At 37.3% G+C, this 19,420-nt stretch overlaps 1 protein-coding gene across 7 annotated transcripts in view; it reads left to right on the top strand.

The window, feature by feature from the left end:
- Positions 1-19,420, top strand: part of SLC4A10 (solute carrier family 4 member 10) — a 162,041-nt gene that overhangs the window by 56,533 nt on the left and 86,088 nt on the right. For all 7 annotated transcript variants that reach the window (XR_008823484.1, XM_056348877.1, XM_056348879.1 and 4 more), the window contains 2 exons: positions 2,600-2,681; positions 14,726-14,872. Coding sequence is in view for 6 of the 7 variants with exons in the window: in XM_056348877.1 (XP_056204852.1) it covers positions 2,600-2,681; positions 14,726-14,872 (229 nt within the window). In the remaining variant the exon portion in view is untranslated. The remainder of the gene's footprint in view (positions 1-2,599; positions 2,682-14,725; positions 14,873-19,420) is intronic.

Below are 19,420 nucleotides of genomic sequence, written 5' to 3'. Positions count from 1 at the left end.
CAGTTGATTCCTGGCTTTGAGGATGTTAGTGTGGAGGTTGGTGGCTGCTTGGTATGTTAAAAGTCATCCAGAGCATGAATTCTGTCTTCCATGACTGTCTTATGGTTAGTCTTGCCTATACTTTCCGTTTGAAACTGCAATGTATTGCAACACTTAAAAATAATAATTCAATAATTTTCCTGAAAAGCTAATATGCAGAACGTTACCAACTGAAATTAAGTTTCTCTCTCTAGTCTTCATGGGAAAGCAGAGCAGTCTCCCACTGTTTTTACTTCTATTGTGACAGTACTTACCTTCAAATGAGATTAAGACCTAATTGCACTAAACTACTGGTTAGCCCTTCTCTTCTCCCCTCCTCCAAGGAGGCATTACAGGAATCACAGAAATTACTTCTACACTAAATATAGTGTGACTCTTGCACTGGTAGATGCAAGGTGGCTTTCATACTGCTCCCCGGGAAGTGAGAGTGTACAGTGCAAGGCCTGTTTAATTGGACTTTGCTCGGTTTGACAAGTGAATTGGCAACAACACAATACTCCCAATTAAGCTGTTTTTCCCTGTAATATTAATGGAATAAACCCACTTCTGAGAATGAGGCAAGGCCAAGACTTGCTATGACATTACAAGAAGAGGAGGCAGGGAAGAAAAAGATTGCCAGAAGCTGAAAACTAAACACATAGGAAAGGAGAAGTCAAAGTGTGTGAGCATATTTTGATAGATTATTAATTAATTTATTTTTAATTTACTTAGAGGATCTGTAAGGGTTTTAAACTGTCCAGCAATGTAGTATTTTCCCCATTGTAAATTTTCCCTAACATTGCTTCCATAAGGCCTTTTCAGGACCAGTAAAATACTGATGGCTATGTCTTCTGCCAGAATAGCACTACTGCTGTGGCTGTAATACCTGGGCTTTGGCATTCTGCCTAACCACTCACCCAGGAGCGTGGCATCATGCCAGCATGACAAAGATGCCCAGTTATGTCTAACTGCTTAAAATAATGGATTCATTTTACCTAAGATGATCGAATGATTTGTGCAAAATTATACTGCCCTGGTATATCTTAATAGATTATTAGCTAATTCTAAATTATTAAAAGACAAAACAGTTTCAATGGAAGACCTTTTCTTATTGTGAGATTTTAGTTACATACTATTATCTGCGGGAAAGCTCTAATAAAGACACTGTAACACTCTCAGTCTCTCTTTAACAGCCCAGATGCTTGGTGTGACACATTCCTAGGATTTTTCTATATAAGATAGCTACAGCATGACAGCTATTTTTAAAAAAGAGAGGAGCTTGAAACAAAAACTTACATCCAGAATGTACGGCATCCAGCTCTAGATGTGAATCTTTTTGCCTGGGGCATCTGCTCTTTAAGGAGGGTGCTGATGTAGTTTAATTTTTTGTTATATTCTATTGCGTTCTATATATAGATATATATTGAACATGTAACATTGCTATTCAAATTCCCCTGCTTCAGACTTCCTTTAAGATACCAATTTTATGTATCAAAATCAAGCAGTTCTAGTTCTAATATCACTTACTAAAACCCTTCCACTAACGACAAGTAAATATATATTCATGATATAGTAACTGATGTTTTTGTATAATTCATCCTTTTTTCTTCTTCATCATTTACTGGAAACCACTCTAAATCATGTTGTGAAATACAGGTTGTATTTAGCAACTGTTTTTTTACAATTGGTGATGTCAAACTCATAGTGAAGCCAATATTCATTTTAGCACAGCATCCAGTGCCTTTTTGCTGAACTCTCAAAATAATTATCTTAGGGAAATTTGATATTATTTCCCACCCCCCCCTGCCCCCCCCGTGTCAGAAGTGACTGAAATCACTAATTTCTGTGGCTTTTTTAGCCTAAGCACATTACACTAATTCATCACATAGTACTTTCACAGTGCAGCAAAGAATACAGTTAAAAGGCATGTATGACTATAGTATAAAATTAAACATGAAACATATGTTCCTGAGGAAGAATAGCTTTTCTGTTTTCTGCTATTAGTATGTGCTATCTGCCTTTATTGAAATTACAGCTTGGTGTTTGTAAAGAAAAGCAAAAGCTTTGCAATTCACTTGTAAGCGAAGACACTTGTTTTCATGGTATTTAAGTTTTCTTTCATATCATATTGTCACTGAGTATCATTCTCTAGCTTTGCCAAAGTATGAGTGTTAGTGCTAATAATTTGGGAATTCTGTATGTAGCTCAGGATCCTTGTATAAAGACAAAAATACGTGTGCAGTCCTGTTCTTCAAGAGCACAAGAATAAAGCTGCCTCAATCAGACATTTCTTCTCTCAGCTCTTTCAATGTCCTATTGACTCACATTTTTCTTAATTCTCAGTAACCAGTGTTTACTCATCATCTTGCGGGTTTTAAAAGGAGAACTTAGCTGTAATCATACCTCAATAAAAACTGGTGCATAAGGAATAGATTTTAATAAGGAAGATTAAAAAGTTTTTTGTTCCTGAGTAAGAAGAGTAAATGAATATTAAAACCATCTTTACTTCATAGTACTGCACAGTCTTGCAAATAATTTCCAAATGAGAAGCAGCTTACCTGTCCTTTTTTCTGTTTTGCAGCGAAATGATGAAGAGGCTGTTGTGGACAGAGGTGGAACTCGCTCCATTCTAAAAACACATTTTGAAAAGGAAGATCTAGAAGGTGAGAGATTATTTTTCTGTGCATTTCATTGTCTCTTTCTTCTAAAACTATTGAAATGCAATTCCAATGTGTAAACTTACTGACACTTGATAATATACACTGCAGAAACCACCAAACACCACCATGTAGAAGAAATTGAGAAATTGTGAGAACTGTCTTATGATATTGGCCTGATAATTCAGTCTCTGAAAGAGGCCCATTTCAGTTTGTTTGGTGGATCCCAAACTTATTCTGGTTACTACCGTATTTACACACCTGCATTGAGTTGTGTGACCCCCCAAGTCATAATGATTGGACAAAACTGAGTTTCTGTTTCACATATGATATCCCATCCTTGAGACTGAAACTTGCAGATTTTAATTGATAGTGGTGGGACATGGAAGGTTCTTTTGTCATAAAGGCCACAGGAACTAGCCAAAAAGAAACACTGAGATCTGGGGTGTATTTGAACATCCTACATCTGAAAAGTTAACTGCCTCTGGTCTAAAGAGATGTATCTCCAAAGAGATGTATCTCCATCCATCAGGTGCATGAACCTGAGCTTTCTAAATGCCTACCCTTGATCTCTGCCCCCCCGCCCTTTCTCTCTGGCTGTGTGACTCTATGACTTTCGTGTTTTCTGGTGCATGATGGCCATATTGATGATTTAATGTGAATACCAACATGATACACAGGAACTCCTTGTTCCTGCTTCCTTCAGCAGTGCCTCAAAAAGATGCAGACATGGCTGCATTTTGAAAGGGGCCTGGATGTGTCAGTGGGTATGAGATAGTCACAAAGGATGTAAAATGTAATGCAGTGTAGCATGTATGAGGTAGGTATCTCTCTGCTCAATCTGGAGCAAGTCTGAGCATGTGCAAGGGTAGATCTCAGGTAAGATGTTTCTGGGGTGGCATGTAGGGTTTTGGTGTCTCTAGGGATAAGTGGCAGCCAGTGGATCAGGCTAGCAGTGACAGTTTTGGACTTAGGCACACAGCCCCCTTTTTTGAATCTCGCATTTAGTCTTCTGTAGTCTTCAGTCCCTTGATCGCATCTGTGGACAAAGTGAAACTATTCTATCTGGTATCCTTAGAACACCTGACAGAGGAATTCCCTGCCTTCCCTTCTCCATGATACTGACTCCCAGAGTTTCTTTTGGGGTGAGCCTACCCAGAAAAATGTCCTTTTGCTGAGTCATTTTACTGATGAAGGTAAGGTAGCATTTTAAAAATGGACAGTTTTCTGGAGAATCACATCTTTAAGCTCAGTTGTAGACTCAAGTGTTAAGGCAATCAGAATTACTATGATGCTTTGTGTGTGACTACACACAACCTAAAGCCTCATCTCAAAATCTGAACAAGTGCGTAATTTAAAAATTGTATTTAATTACTATTTACCCCCACCATCCTAAATGTATAGGGTTGCTCCTTTGAAATATCAGTGAAAATATTATTTCAAAAATCTGCTTCTAGAATCAGAAATAGAAATTGCAACATGATGGTGACCCCCCACCTTTCCATCAATTTAAATTGTTTGGAACACTGAAAAATTCTGTAGTTAGCCATAGTTGTCTTTTCTTTAAAATAAAATCACATGCTTCATAATAGTCTAACCAAATAATTATTCAATGTAGAATCTGACATAATGCAGTTAGCTTTCTCAGATAAATTTCATGTCCACTCTAAGAGATCAGTGTATCTTAAATACACTGCATCCAGAAATACCAAGTGACATAAAAATATCTGAATAGATTATAAATTTTAATATTGAGTTGCTGTTAATAGCATGTCCATTTGTTTCACAGCACATCTAGGCACTTTTCCATCTGGAAACAGTGGATGTGACTCACAAATGTCACTGTCCTATTCTTAACCAACGTACACTGTGTTGGGTTTTGCTGAAAACTTACCTTTTCCTAATGACATAACAAGTGTAAAATATGAAATTATATAATCAGGTGCTAATTGCATAGCTTTGTAAAAATCATATAATTAGATAATTAATATGTGTTATGTAATTAGCTCTTTGACAGACATTTAATTGGGTTTATGTTTTAAAAATGTCAATAGCTAGTTAGTGAATATTCTAGCAAAGACTAGTTTTGACAGAGTTTTAGTAGCACTGTATCAGCAACACTTCAAAACTCACAATTCATATGAAGAACTAAAGGTTGTTGAAATATGAAAAACAGTATTCAATTTCTTCTGAATCTTAAAATTGTAAGTATTTTGCTATTTTTTAATTTTAGATTATCAGCATTCAAATGTCTGAAATACTGATTTAAATGTGTACTAAAATTTCCATCTGAAATTTCTTGGCCCAGCAAATACTTGTATTTGTGTATTTTGGGGCAGCCATTGTGCAAATACATTGCAAGTACATATCTTGCTGAAAGCATGAAAATATCATGGTGATTAATGCTGCCTGGAAGAACAACTGCAAGACCAGAATTTTGCCTCAATCTCTCTAGATCTGTGTTTTCTTTCCCTGTGCAGTATAGTAAAAATTTGGGGAGATAGGATGGGAACTGCAGTACTTATGGGAACAGAAGAGATGTGGTGCTTGTCTTGGTGTCAGTAATGATACTTGCAATGTGTACTGCTAATTGTGTCTTTTTACTTAAGCTTTGCAGTACTTCAGAGGTGGATTGTTAGCAGAACTTTGGCATGCAGATTTTCAGCATGAATGATTTTTCACATAATTAATTTTTCCTGAGTTGTAAGGTCGGGATCAGTCAGTAATACTAAACAGGTCATTTGTCTGACCATTGCATTAATGAGGGGGCAAAGAAAGCATTTCTAAAAGCAAACCAAGAACCCTATCTCCCTGGTTATAATCATATTTTTTGCATGTTATCTTTCATTGTGTGTACAGACAAAATTACTACTGAAATATATTCTTTATCAGTGGTGGTATTCCTAGATGAGAATTGGGCACTGATTCTGGATACTAAAGTACTTAATTGCAAAAGGACTGGGAGCAGGTAGTCAAGTTTTCATAAACAGATGTGCACGTCAACAACAGTTGCACTCAGCATACTCTGTGATGTTGTCACTGATTGCTGTTGCTTCAATGCACATTCAGTAGTAAGTTTCTGACAAAATGGATACACCTACTTTTTCTCTCATAGATTAAAAATATTTGGATTGATCTGTAGGTGTCTGGAGACCTCAGATTCTCTCTGCACTGAGAATTTTGGACTATATAGATACGCAACAGGATTGGCACAAAGTACACTCTAAGGTCTTTTGCTTGTGCCCAGAATATTAGTTGAGAATGAAAATGACTGTTCCATGGCTGTCCTTGCTGGAGGTGGTCAGCTGCAGATCCTAGGTTTCTGTGGCAGGATTTCAGAACTGCTGTGGGTATTACTGTGGCGTGGCTTGAGAAGCAGCTTTGGTAGAGCAGTGGCTGGAGATAAGGTTGTTACGTGGAGATCCAGGCATGAATTGGGGATGAATTCTGGCTCTGTTAAAGAAAATCACAAAATGATCCTTGATTCAGAAAAGTCAAGATTTTGCTTAAGCTTTTTTTGTTTCATAACATTTTACCTGCTTAAGTGCTGTGGGAAAAATTTGTTTCATGGGAAATTGTTTCCCATCTTTCACATCTCTCAGGACACATAAAACACCATATCCAGTATATAAATCACCATACATTAGAATATGCATTCTGATACTTTTGACAAAATTTAGGTGATGTGTACTGATTAATGAAAGTCACAAAAGACTTAAAGCTAAATTAGGAAATAAACATCGCTAGTACAACTCTAAATATGATGCAGAAGCTGAAGATTTAAACTTAATAAATAAAAAATTAATTTAGAATGTTTTATGCTTATAGAGATGTTTTCTATTTAACAACCTGCGTTAAGATTAATTTTGATAGTAGATGTCCTGCTGACCAAAAAAAAAAAATATCCCAGAGTATTTAATTATTCTTTTTAAAAAAACAGTTATTTTAGTTATTACTTCTTTTTACATCTGTTCTAGCCTGTCATAGTAGTTTAAAAAATATTTTAACAAAATTTTCATTTTATACAGTTAGGGTTAATATATGAAAAACTCATTGTGATTGAGCTCTAATCTTCATATATTTTTTAGTAAGAATCTGAGTAGCTCCAGATATTGAAGTAGGCTTTTATTCTCAAAGACTGGATGTTTTTTATAGAAAGAACATAATAGTGGACCTGTCTGCCACTGACATTATTTACCTGAAAATTAATAGAACCTAGCAGCTCACAGGACTGAAAGAAGATAAATCTTACTAACCTGCTGGCCTTGATTCAGCTTTGCCTCCATGTAGAAACAAGTCAGCTTACTAGTTCTGCTTGGCCAGACAGGAACATTGACCAAGGTCTCCCCTCCCTTTGGCTGCCAGGATGCTACAGCCTATTGCAAAAATTAGTTACCCTGTCAGTACAGATCCCTGGCTTGGAGCTTCCTTGCCTCTGCTTCCCTTGGGTCCCCCATTCATTCTGATGTTCGTTAGACTTAGAGGGGTAGAATATAAACTGTGGAAGTAAAGACCTGGAGGGAGATGTGTGTTAGTCTATGCCTGTAATGTCAGATGTAGTTGTACAGCTGTAGGTCTTTGCAAAAGGCTCTCAAAAAGAACCATTGTGCCTTTGCAAGCACTGAATTCTTTTATCGTGTTGCCTACCAGGTATTACATGCCCTAGCTTGTTCTACATGTAATTTCTAAGGCACATCTTTCTGTAGTGCCCCTCATTGAGTTTTGTCGCCTTTTTCCTGTGTCTCAATATTCCTTGAAATCTCACTTGCTTTTCCCCTGAGCTATGCTTGCTCTCTTGCCTTGGCAATCGCCTGGTTTGGTCCCTTTGCATGGGTCTGTTGTCTCTTCCCAGGTAGTCCCATGTTTGTGGGAAGGTGGTTCACCTTGAAGATTTGTTGGTAACTCTGCAGGACATTTTCACAAAATCTCATTGAAAGTTCACATGAAGAATAATGAAATAATGAAAGCAAAGAAGTTATCACATAGCATTGGCTGAATGCCAAAGTCATAAGCTTTGGGTTTTGAAGTTTGACTTTGAGCTTTACTGACAAGAAACCTTTTCAGTATTTGTGACGACTAATATTTCCAAATGTTTCACCTTGTGAAATTCTGATAAATGAAATTGGCATAAACCAACTTGTCATTATTGGTGAAAGCTGCAAAACAATCAGAAGACAAAACCATTCCATTTTTAACATACATACAGTTGTGCTAGTACCGAATTTTTTGCTAGTTGCTAATTTAGAAATATAGGTCAAATTCTTCTCTCCAGTAACCCCAGCTTCACCTTCCATCACTGGAATGTGTGTGTGTCTGTCTGAGATGGTCCTTCTAAGTTCTGTGTCTGCTGACTTTTTTTGCTATTGGCTGGCAAGGTCTGAGACCTAATCTCATGCTAGGACTGTGCATAGACCACCTCTGGATTCCTGGAGCAACGTGGGGGAAATCAGGAATGAACATAAGTGCAGTTAAAAAGACTTTTTGCCCAGCTGCAACCTGGAAAAATGTTTTGTTAAAAGGAGAGATTTGTTGGGAGGGCAGTGATTGATCAGGGGCTCTTTAAAAGGTACTTAACTTTAATGACTTCAGTGAGATGCTCTTGTCCTCCATATTTAGTATGTCCTCAATGCTTTCTTGGGCCAGGGATATTGCTTTAATTTTTTTTTTCTACATAATTTCTATTGTAAATTAACCTAGAACATAAGTTACATGTATGATCTGAAAAATTTGTGAAGGCTTTCTTGTCAGTTCTTCCAAATTACAGCATGGCAAAAAGGTGAAAAATGTACCCCAGCAAGCCATAGCCACAAACAGCAATATAAACTGTTGGTTTAGGAAGCATTGCTTTTGTCCTTTCTGCTTTCTCTTTAGCTCTGCCTCCCTGCTGCACCACAATAACGAATCATGAGTCATGTACTCTCTACTCCTACACAATCCACCATAATAATTTTTTCTCCTATAAGGAAAAAAGCAATTTTTTTTAACTCTACATGGGCTGCTGGTTTCCTCTCTCTACATCACTGTTCATTTTTGAGGGGATGGAAAATTGCATTTGGTTCAGCTCTAGCTGGCAATACACGAAAGAGGCTTCAAGGCGTTGAGTGTTTTCCAGGAGAGGGAGAAACCCCTCCAGTCCTGCTGAGGTCAGCAATCATTTAGGACTTGGCTTGAACCACTGGCAAAATATTCACCCTCGAGGCATCTTGACTTTGCAGTGTGTTTCCTTAGTAGGTTATAGAAGCCTGCCTTTGCTTTTTCAAGACCCATCTGTTTTGTTAGCTGCCCCTGTCCTTCTGTCCGTCATGCTGGTGAGCAGGAATTTGAAAGCCTTTGTCTCAGTAGGTGCCTAAGGCAGATTCAGATCATTCTGAGTGGAAGGCAGCACAGGCAGATGTACCATGGGCACCTGGCGCTCATGGATCTTCAAATCGAGGACAGTCACTTTTTGTGCAACAGGCACCAGCTTGGCTGGTTCACTAAGCACTCGAGTCCCACATGCCTGCTGTAACACGGAAACCTGTAGAGCCTCTATTGATGGGGAAGTGGGGAGGTGAAGGTGCTTCGTATGTTTTTCTCCCAGCCAAATGGGTGTGTGTTTTCTGTGTTAAAATGTGAGGCACTGGGGCAAAAATACCCATACTCTTAGAGGTCTATTAAAAAGATCTTAATTCCTCTAAATTAGGGGAAACATTTACAATTACTTTCTCTCCATCTCCATTTTCCCTTGCAATGTCACATCCATTTCAGACAGTTGTAGTGGGATTTCCAGAAATTCCTAAGTTGTTAAGCACCGTAAATTATAATGAGATATATGTTTTCAAAGCTTTAGCAATCGAACTACGCTTCTCTTCCTTTCCATTTATTTAATGAGTAAGACAGATAGCTAGGACAAGCTTCTGCTTTAAAGACCCAGACTGCCAGGTTCTGAAAATCATTTCTAGATGTTACATCTGTCATTTCCAAGAGGTGGAAAGTGCAGAAAATATTTGCTTTTCTGAGGTTGTCTTTTTAGATGGTTAATTTGCCATTGGGTTCTTAAAATAAGATTTAGATTTAAGGAAGAATTTCTTTTTTTGGAATACGACAACTCTAAGCAACCTGTCTACTTAGATTTTAATCTGAGAAAGGTTTCTGCAAGATGCATTCATATTACTACTGTGTATTTCATGTCTGTCTTTTTGGGGGTAAAGAATTCATACCTCCACAAAGTGGAGATATTTACACAATACACTTTTTCTTCAAGAGTTTAGGGGAAATCCTGATTTCTACATAAGCTTTCTTCTGTCTGAAAATTAAATATAATTAAGAGGGTCCCTTTTCAACCTTTTATAATACAGTTTGGATTTATTAATGTAATCCTGTAAGAATTAAAAAACACTTTATAACAAGGGTAATTATTAATTTAATCCTTAAAATATTTTTACTTAAGGAGTGTTTTAATGTTTTGAAGGTAAACTACAAGGAGACAAAGCCTCTCATGCTGTAAATGCATAATTTGAACTAACTTTATATTCTGGGTTTTGTTCCCCAGCTATGTCAAGTTTAATTAAGAATAGTCTTTTGTTAAAAACAATATTTATATAATTTAAAAGTAGATGTGCGACATTGTATAAAGATGACGTTGCAGAGCAGATCAGTGTATTGCATTTCTTTAATAAGCTTTCAGATTGTCAATGATCTTTGTGTATTAATGTATTTTCGCAGAGTTTTAGTTTTTAAAAATGATTCACCTCTAAATCCTAATACTGAAAATATGCATGTGCCCATGTTTAGCTTTCCTAGCAGCACATCTGGAGTAAATCAACATTTTAGTTTGGAGTATGTTTTTGCAGGAACAGAATCATAGTCTTTCCATGATAAAACTCTATTGATGTTAATGTAAGGTTACTTGAAAAAGCTTGGGAAGACCAGATAAATGCTGTGGCTCACTGATACCTAAATTAGTTCTGATTTTTAAAATTATAACATAAATCAAACATAATATAAACAGTGGAGAGGAATAAATCTCTCTCAGCATAGAAATTCTTTCATTTACTCTGAAGGAAGAATTAGCATGAGAAATCCTTTTTGATCTATTAGCTGTACATATTTTTCTAAGAAAGGATAACAGGCCAAACTCTAAAGCGTGTCCAGAACCCTAAATCTGCATGCATGTACCTGTGTGCATTTTATCTATATATGTTTCCATGGACATGATTACATGTGGCTGTGCATGCATGCACGAAGTATCTACCATAGTCCTTGGCTGAGAGATGCAGAATAAAGAAATCTTTCCTGTATGCTTTTTCCCGTTACAGGATGGTTCTTTGGAAGAGTGGAGAAGCAAACCAAACTAACTGACTGACTGTAGTAATAATAAAATAAACCGTAATTGGCCACTTTGGCTGTTAACATTTTTTGCAGGAAAACACAGCCACTGGAAAAATAAAATTGAAAAAACCCGTTCTGTAATTGTGCAACAAATCATAAAACATGAATGCGTTTGTAGTTTTTTGACTTACAACTTTAGCCCTTTCTTAGGTGATGGGACTCTACAGCATACAGTATACGGTGCAGGTGATAAAACTGTCTGAAAGTGATGCTCAGCATAGTATTTTTGAAGACTTCATTTTAAAGAGTTAAAATCCATTGTTACGCTCACCTCTTAAAACTGTAATTTCTGTGTGAGAATGGTTGTTAGGCTGTACCTGTTGTAAACAGTATGTGCTCTTGTGTAACTTACAGTTGTTACTATTTCCTATACTGTAGTGCCTTTTTAGCCTTGCAAAAAGATTAAGAAATTATGATCTAATTGAGTTAGACACTGTGCAAATGTACAACAGAGCAGAATTGTTTTAAAATATTTAAGCAATATTCAGGCATTTTTAGATGGCATCCCGATGAAGTAAATAATAAAACACACAAAAATGTCTTAAATATAAATGAAAGAAATGCCTTTGTACAATTAGTTATAAACTGTAAAAGAACAAATCTGAATTCTGTATGATATCCTGCAATTGACTCTGGCCAAATTAAAATTATAGATGTGTTTTCTTTGGAAATTTTAGTCTGTTTAACCAAGATCTTATAGTAAATATAGGTGCTGGGGGTATAAAATTGTCTGTTTAAAAACCCAGTTCTCTTTACCCAGTTTTGCATTTTTGGGGAGGAAACGTGCTTCTGTTGGTGTCACTTGGAATTTTACTGTTGATGTCAGTGATGTTCAGGAGCTATCAGCAATCTCTATTTCTGGTATGCTGGGACAGAAATCTTATGATAACTGCTTTTGTGCACCACATTAAAATGACAGAGTCTGACTGATTTTTGGGACTTGCTTATAGCAACAGGAATAAAAAAAAATCCTCTTTAGATCTTGAAATGTAGCATTTTTGGACAAATGTTTTGCAAAAATCCTTGTTTTGGAATTGTGGTTTAAGGGTTCATTTGATACTTCTGTTAGAAGTTTTATATTAAGCAGAGTTCTTCTTTATTCTCATCTTCAAATTATTCTCATGTTTAAATAATGTAAGTCTTTAGGGAAAAAAGAAATCTATGTTGAAGAACTTCATTGGAACAGGTGTGGATGCTCCCCTCCAGAGTAAGGCAGCAAGAAACTGTCTGTTAGAGAAAGCATGGTGCTTCTGCCCTGCTCTGCCCTGGAGACTGCAGGGGAGCCTTGGGGCTGGCATTCTGGGCCTGGGAAAGTTAGACCTCACTGGAAACTCTTCTTTAGTCATGTCTCAGTCAATTTGTACAGGAAAAAGTCCTCTACATTCTGGGCACTAGTTTGTTATCTTTACTTTAAAAAGTTACTTGGAGTAAAGGTCATTTTACTCGTTGGATTTCTTTTATTCCACTGTCATTTAGATTTCATTAATTTTTCCTTTGTTCCCAGCTGGTCTTTTTTTTGCTTAACACTTATGCTCTTTTAATAAACCAGAACTTCTTAACTCTTTCAGATTTTTTACTTTTGCTTTTTGATCTTATCATTTTTCTATAGAAAACTATTCCTTTTCCCCTGTCAGTTTCTTTTTTTCCCTCTCATTTGCCTGAACCTTGTTACAAGGACTTAGAATCTTCTCTGTGTTTATTGAAATTATGCCTTGGTAGAAATCTGTTACGCTCAGTAGGTTCACACAGAAGGGATAAAATGAATTTTGCTTTTTCCTGATCATCTCTTTCAGTTTCCAGGTGCTTCTTTTCTTTTCAGTGTGAACTGATTCTGCCTGTATAAGAATAATTGTTGTGGCATTCAGACACACACGAATGTTCTGGCATTTTAGGGACTTTTTCCCAGTTTACTGAATAAAAAACAGTCTGGACTCAAGTCCTGGAAATTAATTGAAGTGTGAACCAGAACCTGCGTTTCCTGAGGCAGGCACTAACTGAGCATTGAAGTGGCACAAAACTAGGATAAGCATGGCCACTTCTATCACAAAGCAGCAGGAATGTATTAAATTACTAAATGAAAAAAGCTATCTATTTGTACCTCTGGATGTGATTAAAGTCTTAGAAAGGTAACTCCCTTCCTTTCAAAATGTTGTTTTGTGTTTTTTTCTACCCAAGGAACAGGACAAGGAAGTGCTGAGTACTACGTTACTGCTGTCCTTCAGTATCTTTTTAATAAATTCTTTCTATGGAATACATTTTCCCTTGTTTCATGCACCACTGACTGCAGTGCATTTGGAATACTCCAAAGGCAGCAGTTCTCTTTAAAGCATTTCTTGGGTTAAATGTAATAAGCAAGAAGAACGAGGTATCTAAAAAAAAAATATATTTTTTTTTTCAACTCGTGGCCTTTGCTTCAGAAAAATCTCCTGACTTTACAGGAATAGTCTCCCAAAAATTGATGCCTCTGTTTTCTTGTCTCCACTACATGAATCAAAGTTGAAGTAACTAGTGTGGTATCCAGAGCCTTTCTCCAGCTTTTGTAGCCCTGCCTCTGCAGAGAATTCCTGTCAGGCTTGAATTTCTTTGATGTATTGTGACAAATGCTGCCTTGCTGTGTTTTCTGCCCCCGATGGAGTCCCCGTGGGATTAGAGATCACGTGCTAACTTAGCTTAATGTTCTTGACCTTTTTCAGATGATTGACACTGCCGAATGATTACAGCAAAGCAGCAATTATCCACTAGCTGTGTTATGCTCATTTCAAGGAGAAAATAAATGTTATTTGAGATGGTTAATCTGGACTGTGTCTTTCTGCTGAGTAAATGTAGGAGACCTGCCTGTAGTGAGTCATGATTCCTTTCCCATTTGTTCTGTTGTGTTGTACTTTCTGCACATTTCCCGGGCTCTCCCCCTTCTAAATGCTTTACTGTGCTCTGATCCTGTTAGCCCACAGAGCTAAGAGAGCTAAATCTTTTGGGCTTGATCAGCAACATAAAATCCCTCAGGCTCAAAGATGGTGGCAGGCATGGCAATGTGTACCTTCTTATGTATTTTATTAAATAAAGTAGAAGGAATGCAAGTACAATAAGCTACCAGCAACATATTTATGATGCAAGCACATAAAATTGTGTAGGAATTTTTCAGTCTAACTTCCATAGTGTTTTATTGGGTTTTTGGTCTCTTTTTTTTCTTCTTTTCTTTTTTTCCTTTTCCCTTCAGTCCTACAAGAATTCTGTCAAGGTTTGGCTCATAAATAGCAATGAGTTTTGTAAAGTTCCTGTACACACATAGCAAACAGCAATTTTACCAAATGTTCAATGCAAAGAGATCCATGTGTCTCTTCATGTTACTGTTTTGGAAGACATTTTACAGAACACCTGTCTGGCTTTAATGAAAGTTCATGCACAGAGATGCAAATCTGAAGAAAAAAAAAAGAATCTGGCACTGCAACATAAGGACTTCAATACTGGGATTTGTCCTGTATCAAGGGGTTCTATGTCTGTGATGCTGCATTATCAATATTGTAATCAATAATGTTATGACTATTAACATTAGAATAATCAATATTCTACAATACACAATTATAATAATTATTACATCATTAATGCTATTATAGTTATTAATATTGTTCTTATGTTGCCACAGCCCATTTTAAAAAAAAATATTTTTTTTATACATATAGGCCATCGAACATTGTTCATTGGAGTTCATGTGCCACTGGGTGGAAGAAAAAGTCACCGACGCCATAGGCACCGTGGACATAAACACAGAAAGAGAGACAGAGAACGAGATTCAGGATTAGAAGATGGGAGAGAGTCTCCTCCTTTTGGTAAGATAAATTCTATTTTTTCATAGGTATTTGAATAATAAACATCTGAATGATAATGCATACTCCGTCCTGTTATGGCTTGGACATGATTAACAGTGGGATTTTGGAGAACCCACCAGAGCCTCTCCAGTCTCTACTGGAGAGCTAAGATTTAGTCCTCTGATGAAAGGCAGCAGTCAATACATGAGAAATCTCTGTAATTTCTACCGCTGTAAGCGGCTGTCATTAAGCGTTCTGATAAAGGTAGACTGCCACCACCACTGAGAGGGGTAGGTGCTTTATGGCACCACCAGCCTTCAGTGAAGCCACTGGAGTATTTGCTCCTAAAACATAATGTAGAGGAGTTATGGTTCCTTACAATTAGCTTTGTAATAATGTTGATGTTGCTGAAGCTGCAGTGTTTTATCAGATGTCAACTGTGATCCAGATAATGTTTGCCTTTTTCCTTACATGATACTATAATGTGCCATTGTGTGATGAGTCTGCTAACTGAGGTCTTCAGAGCAAACAGGAAAAAATACTATTCAATAAACTCCTAAAATTGCCCAAATTTTAAATTAAAAACCATTACATAGAACAAAAAAAGGTAGTCATGAATAAATTGGTTAATTTATTACCATGAATAAATGTGTCTCAAAACACATGAGAATATTATTTGGTGTTCAAAAATAAAAAATGCATGTGCTGAAATGTCCAAGGCTATATGGTAAGTGTTGAAAATAAAATGGAAGCATGTATAGAAAACAATTTGTCGGTATGTAACGGAAGAATTTATATAATTCCAGGTTACAGAATAGTAAATGTAAGGCTTTCTTTTAATCCAAAATTTGTATTATATGTGGAAAGCTATGGAGCAAGTTGAATATAAGTGCAGATGGTTAAATATATTGTAAAGAGCTTGAAATACTCAAATCTTTCACAATGAATTATACTGAGAATGAAACAAAGTCAAGACTTTTTCAAACTTAGTAGATATGAGTTATGTTTGAAGACTGAACAGTGAAGAAAAAATTGGCTGTGGTGGTTCTGTCTATAATGTATTTCAAATGTGTGGACCCAATACTGTATTGAAACCGGTTTCTTGAAAAACAACAAAGTTCATAAATTATTAAAATAGTTTTCAAAAAATACGCATATATACATATAGTATCAGATGAAAAAGAAACAATTGAAAGTTACGTTAGCCAAGAAGTGAGATATCTTAAACTATGAAGCAGTGTCTTCTGTTGAGTCATCTGGTTTTGTGTAAGTGCCAGTATATGACACATTTTGGCTGAGAACTTAGCTCTGTTCTTTCAGCTTCTGGAGACCTAGGCTTGTGTCCTTCCTAATGTCAAAAGTAAAAAAATAAAAAGAAATTAACTGGCTGATTCTGTCCTTAACAGTCTTTAACAGTTGTGCACACATTAAAATGCACTGTTCAACACCTCCAGTTAACTGAAAATCAGCCAATGTTCAAGGGAGCTCCAAGAGTGGAAAGGCAGTAATGTGAAAAAGAGAGTTTTGAAGTGTATTTGTAAGTTGATGCTCACAGCACTTTTCTACGGGTGTACTTGTTTGAAATAAGTGCAGGACTGCACTTTTGTAGGTCACAATTTCTTTTCTAAAGGTGTTATAACTACCCATTAAAGGATGTGTAGGTCATGTCACATAAATTATTACTTTAATAAAGCCCAGAATAGTGAAGATATAGGCCAGAAACACGCAGGTCACCTTTGGATCCAGCCTGCCGAAGATACTCTTCAAAATGCTTGGCTGATGATGATTCAAAGGAGCCAAAGACAGAACTACCAAATACTCAGAAAAATTTGGACATACCCAATTTTTCCACCCTGAAATAACATGTAAGTAGTAAAATTTGAGGACTTTCCCTCTTGGCTATGTGATTGCTGGAAGTCTGGCCAGACAACCAGACTTTGGCTGAGCCTTGACATTTGTCCATCCAGGCAGAAATGTGGCATCACATAACCAACAGTGAAAAGGGTTTGCCTTATGAAGGCATATCTGAAATTTTACAGTGATGGAGGGGTTATAAGCACAGTCAGAGCAGGCAGACAAAATTATACAGGGATTAATCATATATCCACATCCTGGCTTTTACTATGGATTTTCCTTACAGGAGTTTCAGACAGGTGGTTTTGCTGCCTGGGGAGAAGCATTGCTTTTGGAGACAAGCATAGTTTTTCTGTGCTTTATTTACACAGAGAGAGCAACAGATAACTGACCACACTACATCTGAATCCACTAAACCTCAGTAATGCTTCTTAGCTTTCATACCCAGTGACCACAAGGTTATAACAGTACCCAGAGGCTGAAGGAAGTTTTAAGGAAGATGCTAATGAATAAGTCAATATGAGGGACTGCGCTACCTAAGAGAGCAGATCCAAAATAGTCCTTTAAGTTATGAATCATTCTGATTTAATTGAACACGCAGAAGTGCTTAGCTCCTTCTCTCTACAGACAGCTTTTAATGCATTTCTGCTGAATAGTAGGAGGCTGTATTCTTGGGAACTGGGAGGGTGGAGGGGAAAGAAAAAACGCTTTAACAAGCAGGTGCAAGAAGAAAGATAGAGAAAATAAGCACTGTGAGACCAGCTGATAGAAAACAGTGCTTTGAAGTAAGTTGGAAAAATACATTAGGATTTTTATGGTACAAGAGAATAAATTAGCAGTGTTTTGAAGCAGTGAAGTGTGAAAGGAGGTGTAATAAAAGCCAAAGATGCAACAACTGAAGAATAGAGATGCTAGAACAAGTAAAGGCCTGAAATATTCAGACATGAAGTGTTCCAGACTGCTCAGTTAACCAAGCATGGGATGAAGCATTGTTTTTTGTCATAATTTATAACCATATATAACTTCATCTGAGAAGTGCCATTAGGTGCAGACCTTGCTCTGCTATCACTGTTTCAGAGAGCTGGATAGTACAGATAGTACTGTGGGGCTGTGCAGGCTCACGTCTGAGTGGACAGGTGCTACCTAGTTCCTATCCAGTGAAAAATAATTTCTTAAATGGTTTTCTTTGTATCAGCATGGCTAGAAAACACTTGTATTCAGTGTAATGCCCATAGGTGGAAGCTTCTTGGTAATCTCTGAATCCTGTCTGGGAAAGCTGTACTAGTTACTTTCTGAGGGAAGGTTTCTTCTTGAGTAGATTTTTTAGAACATTCTGATGGCAGCCTGTAAGTTTTCTTTTTTTTCTTTTTTTGATCTCCTACTATCATTTTCAAAAATAACCCAAGTGTTCTTAGTGTGCAGATTCAGAGATTGTAGACAAATAATATGTAGAATATGTGGTTAGTGGAATAACAAGGAGTCCTGTTGTTTGGGGGCACAGATCAGTTACTCAAATTTGATTTTTGTTTTCCCCACACCTGATTCTCTCTGTCTGTTTGTCTGCCTCTTGATGAGATGAGGTTGCACAAGCTGTTTCTGTTTTGCTGTAATGATGTGCCTTTGAGCTGCGTAATTTGTAGATTACATGGCTTGCTCATGGAGAGGCTGTTTTGGGTAGTAAAATTTCTAAGCTAAGTGATGTTAAGATACTGATTTCCACCATCTTGCCTCATAAGTTTGGAAGAAAAGGAGGAAATCCAGTGAAATTACCCACTCTAGTTCAAAAATGCAGTAATGCTGTTTGCTTTATTGAAGAGGTTTACTGTTCCCAGCTGAAATGCTGCTGTTGTAATTAAGCCCCTAGTTTCATGCCTTCTTTGGGCTCCTCTCCTCCACAGCTTTCCTTATGGGGCAAGTATTATGGTTGCTCTATGAATAAAATTAGGGAATTGGTGCAAATAAAAACTAGTTTGGCAAAAAAGATGTTTCTAGCCTAGAGCAGCTCCTTGGTGCTGCTGGCTGAGAGGGTGATGGGTGCCAGCCCCAGGGGCTGCCGGGCCACAGGCTGGCAGGGACCACTCACTCCATCAGCACTGCAGATCATGGTGGCACCGATTCCCTTTGGCTGGTAGGGTTGCACTTGCTTGGTATGCATGTGCATTTTAGTGGCAATTTTCAGTGGTTTTTTTAATGTCTGTTTTTTTTCTGTAACCAGTGAAACCGCTTTCTTGTGTTTGCACTTACAGGGTAGAAATACTTATGTTTCTGTTTTAAAATGGGATGGAATAGGAAGACTTTAGCTTTCAGCAGGGTCTCTTTAAGGACAGGTTTTGTGAGGGTGAATTGAACTCAGCTGTGAGGGCAGGGGTTTGATTTCAGCCACCTGTGGTGTCTTCCAGGACTGCACACTGGTGGGGCTTGTGCAAGGTTTGCTTTATTCTTTTAAGAAATCTGGCTTTAATAATATGTAGGTTTAAAGAGGCTTAAATTTGTAACTCATGATACTGGATGCAGCAAGGGAAGCTGAACAGCCCTGGAGGTAAGCCTAACAGAGCACTGCATGCACGGTTCAGGAAAGGCTCCCTGAAGGTAGTACAAGCGAAAAAGCGACTTATGAAGGGGGACTTCACTTGGTTACTAGAGGGGCTTGAAGAAAGTATAAAGAAAGGTCTCCGCTGACTACTTGGTGGCTAACCTCAAATGTCAAAGGGATAT

Source organism: Falco biarmicus, chromosome 8 (assembly GCF_023638135.1).
Source record: "Falco biarmicus isolate bFalBia1 chromosome 8, bFalBia1.pri, whole genome shotgun sequence".
Lineage (NCBI taxonomy): Eukaryota > Metazoa > Chordata > Aves > Falconiformes > Falconidae > Falco > Falco biarmicus.
The sequence above is the reverse complement of the archived record's forward strand: the minus strand, read 5'-3'. Positions and strand labels throughout refer to the sequence as shown.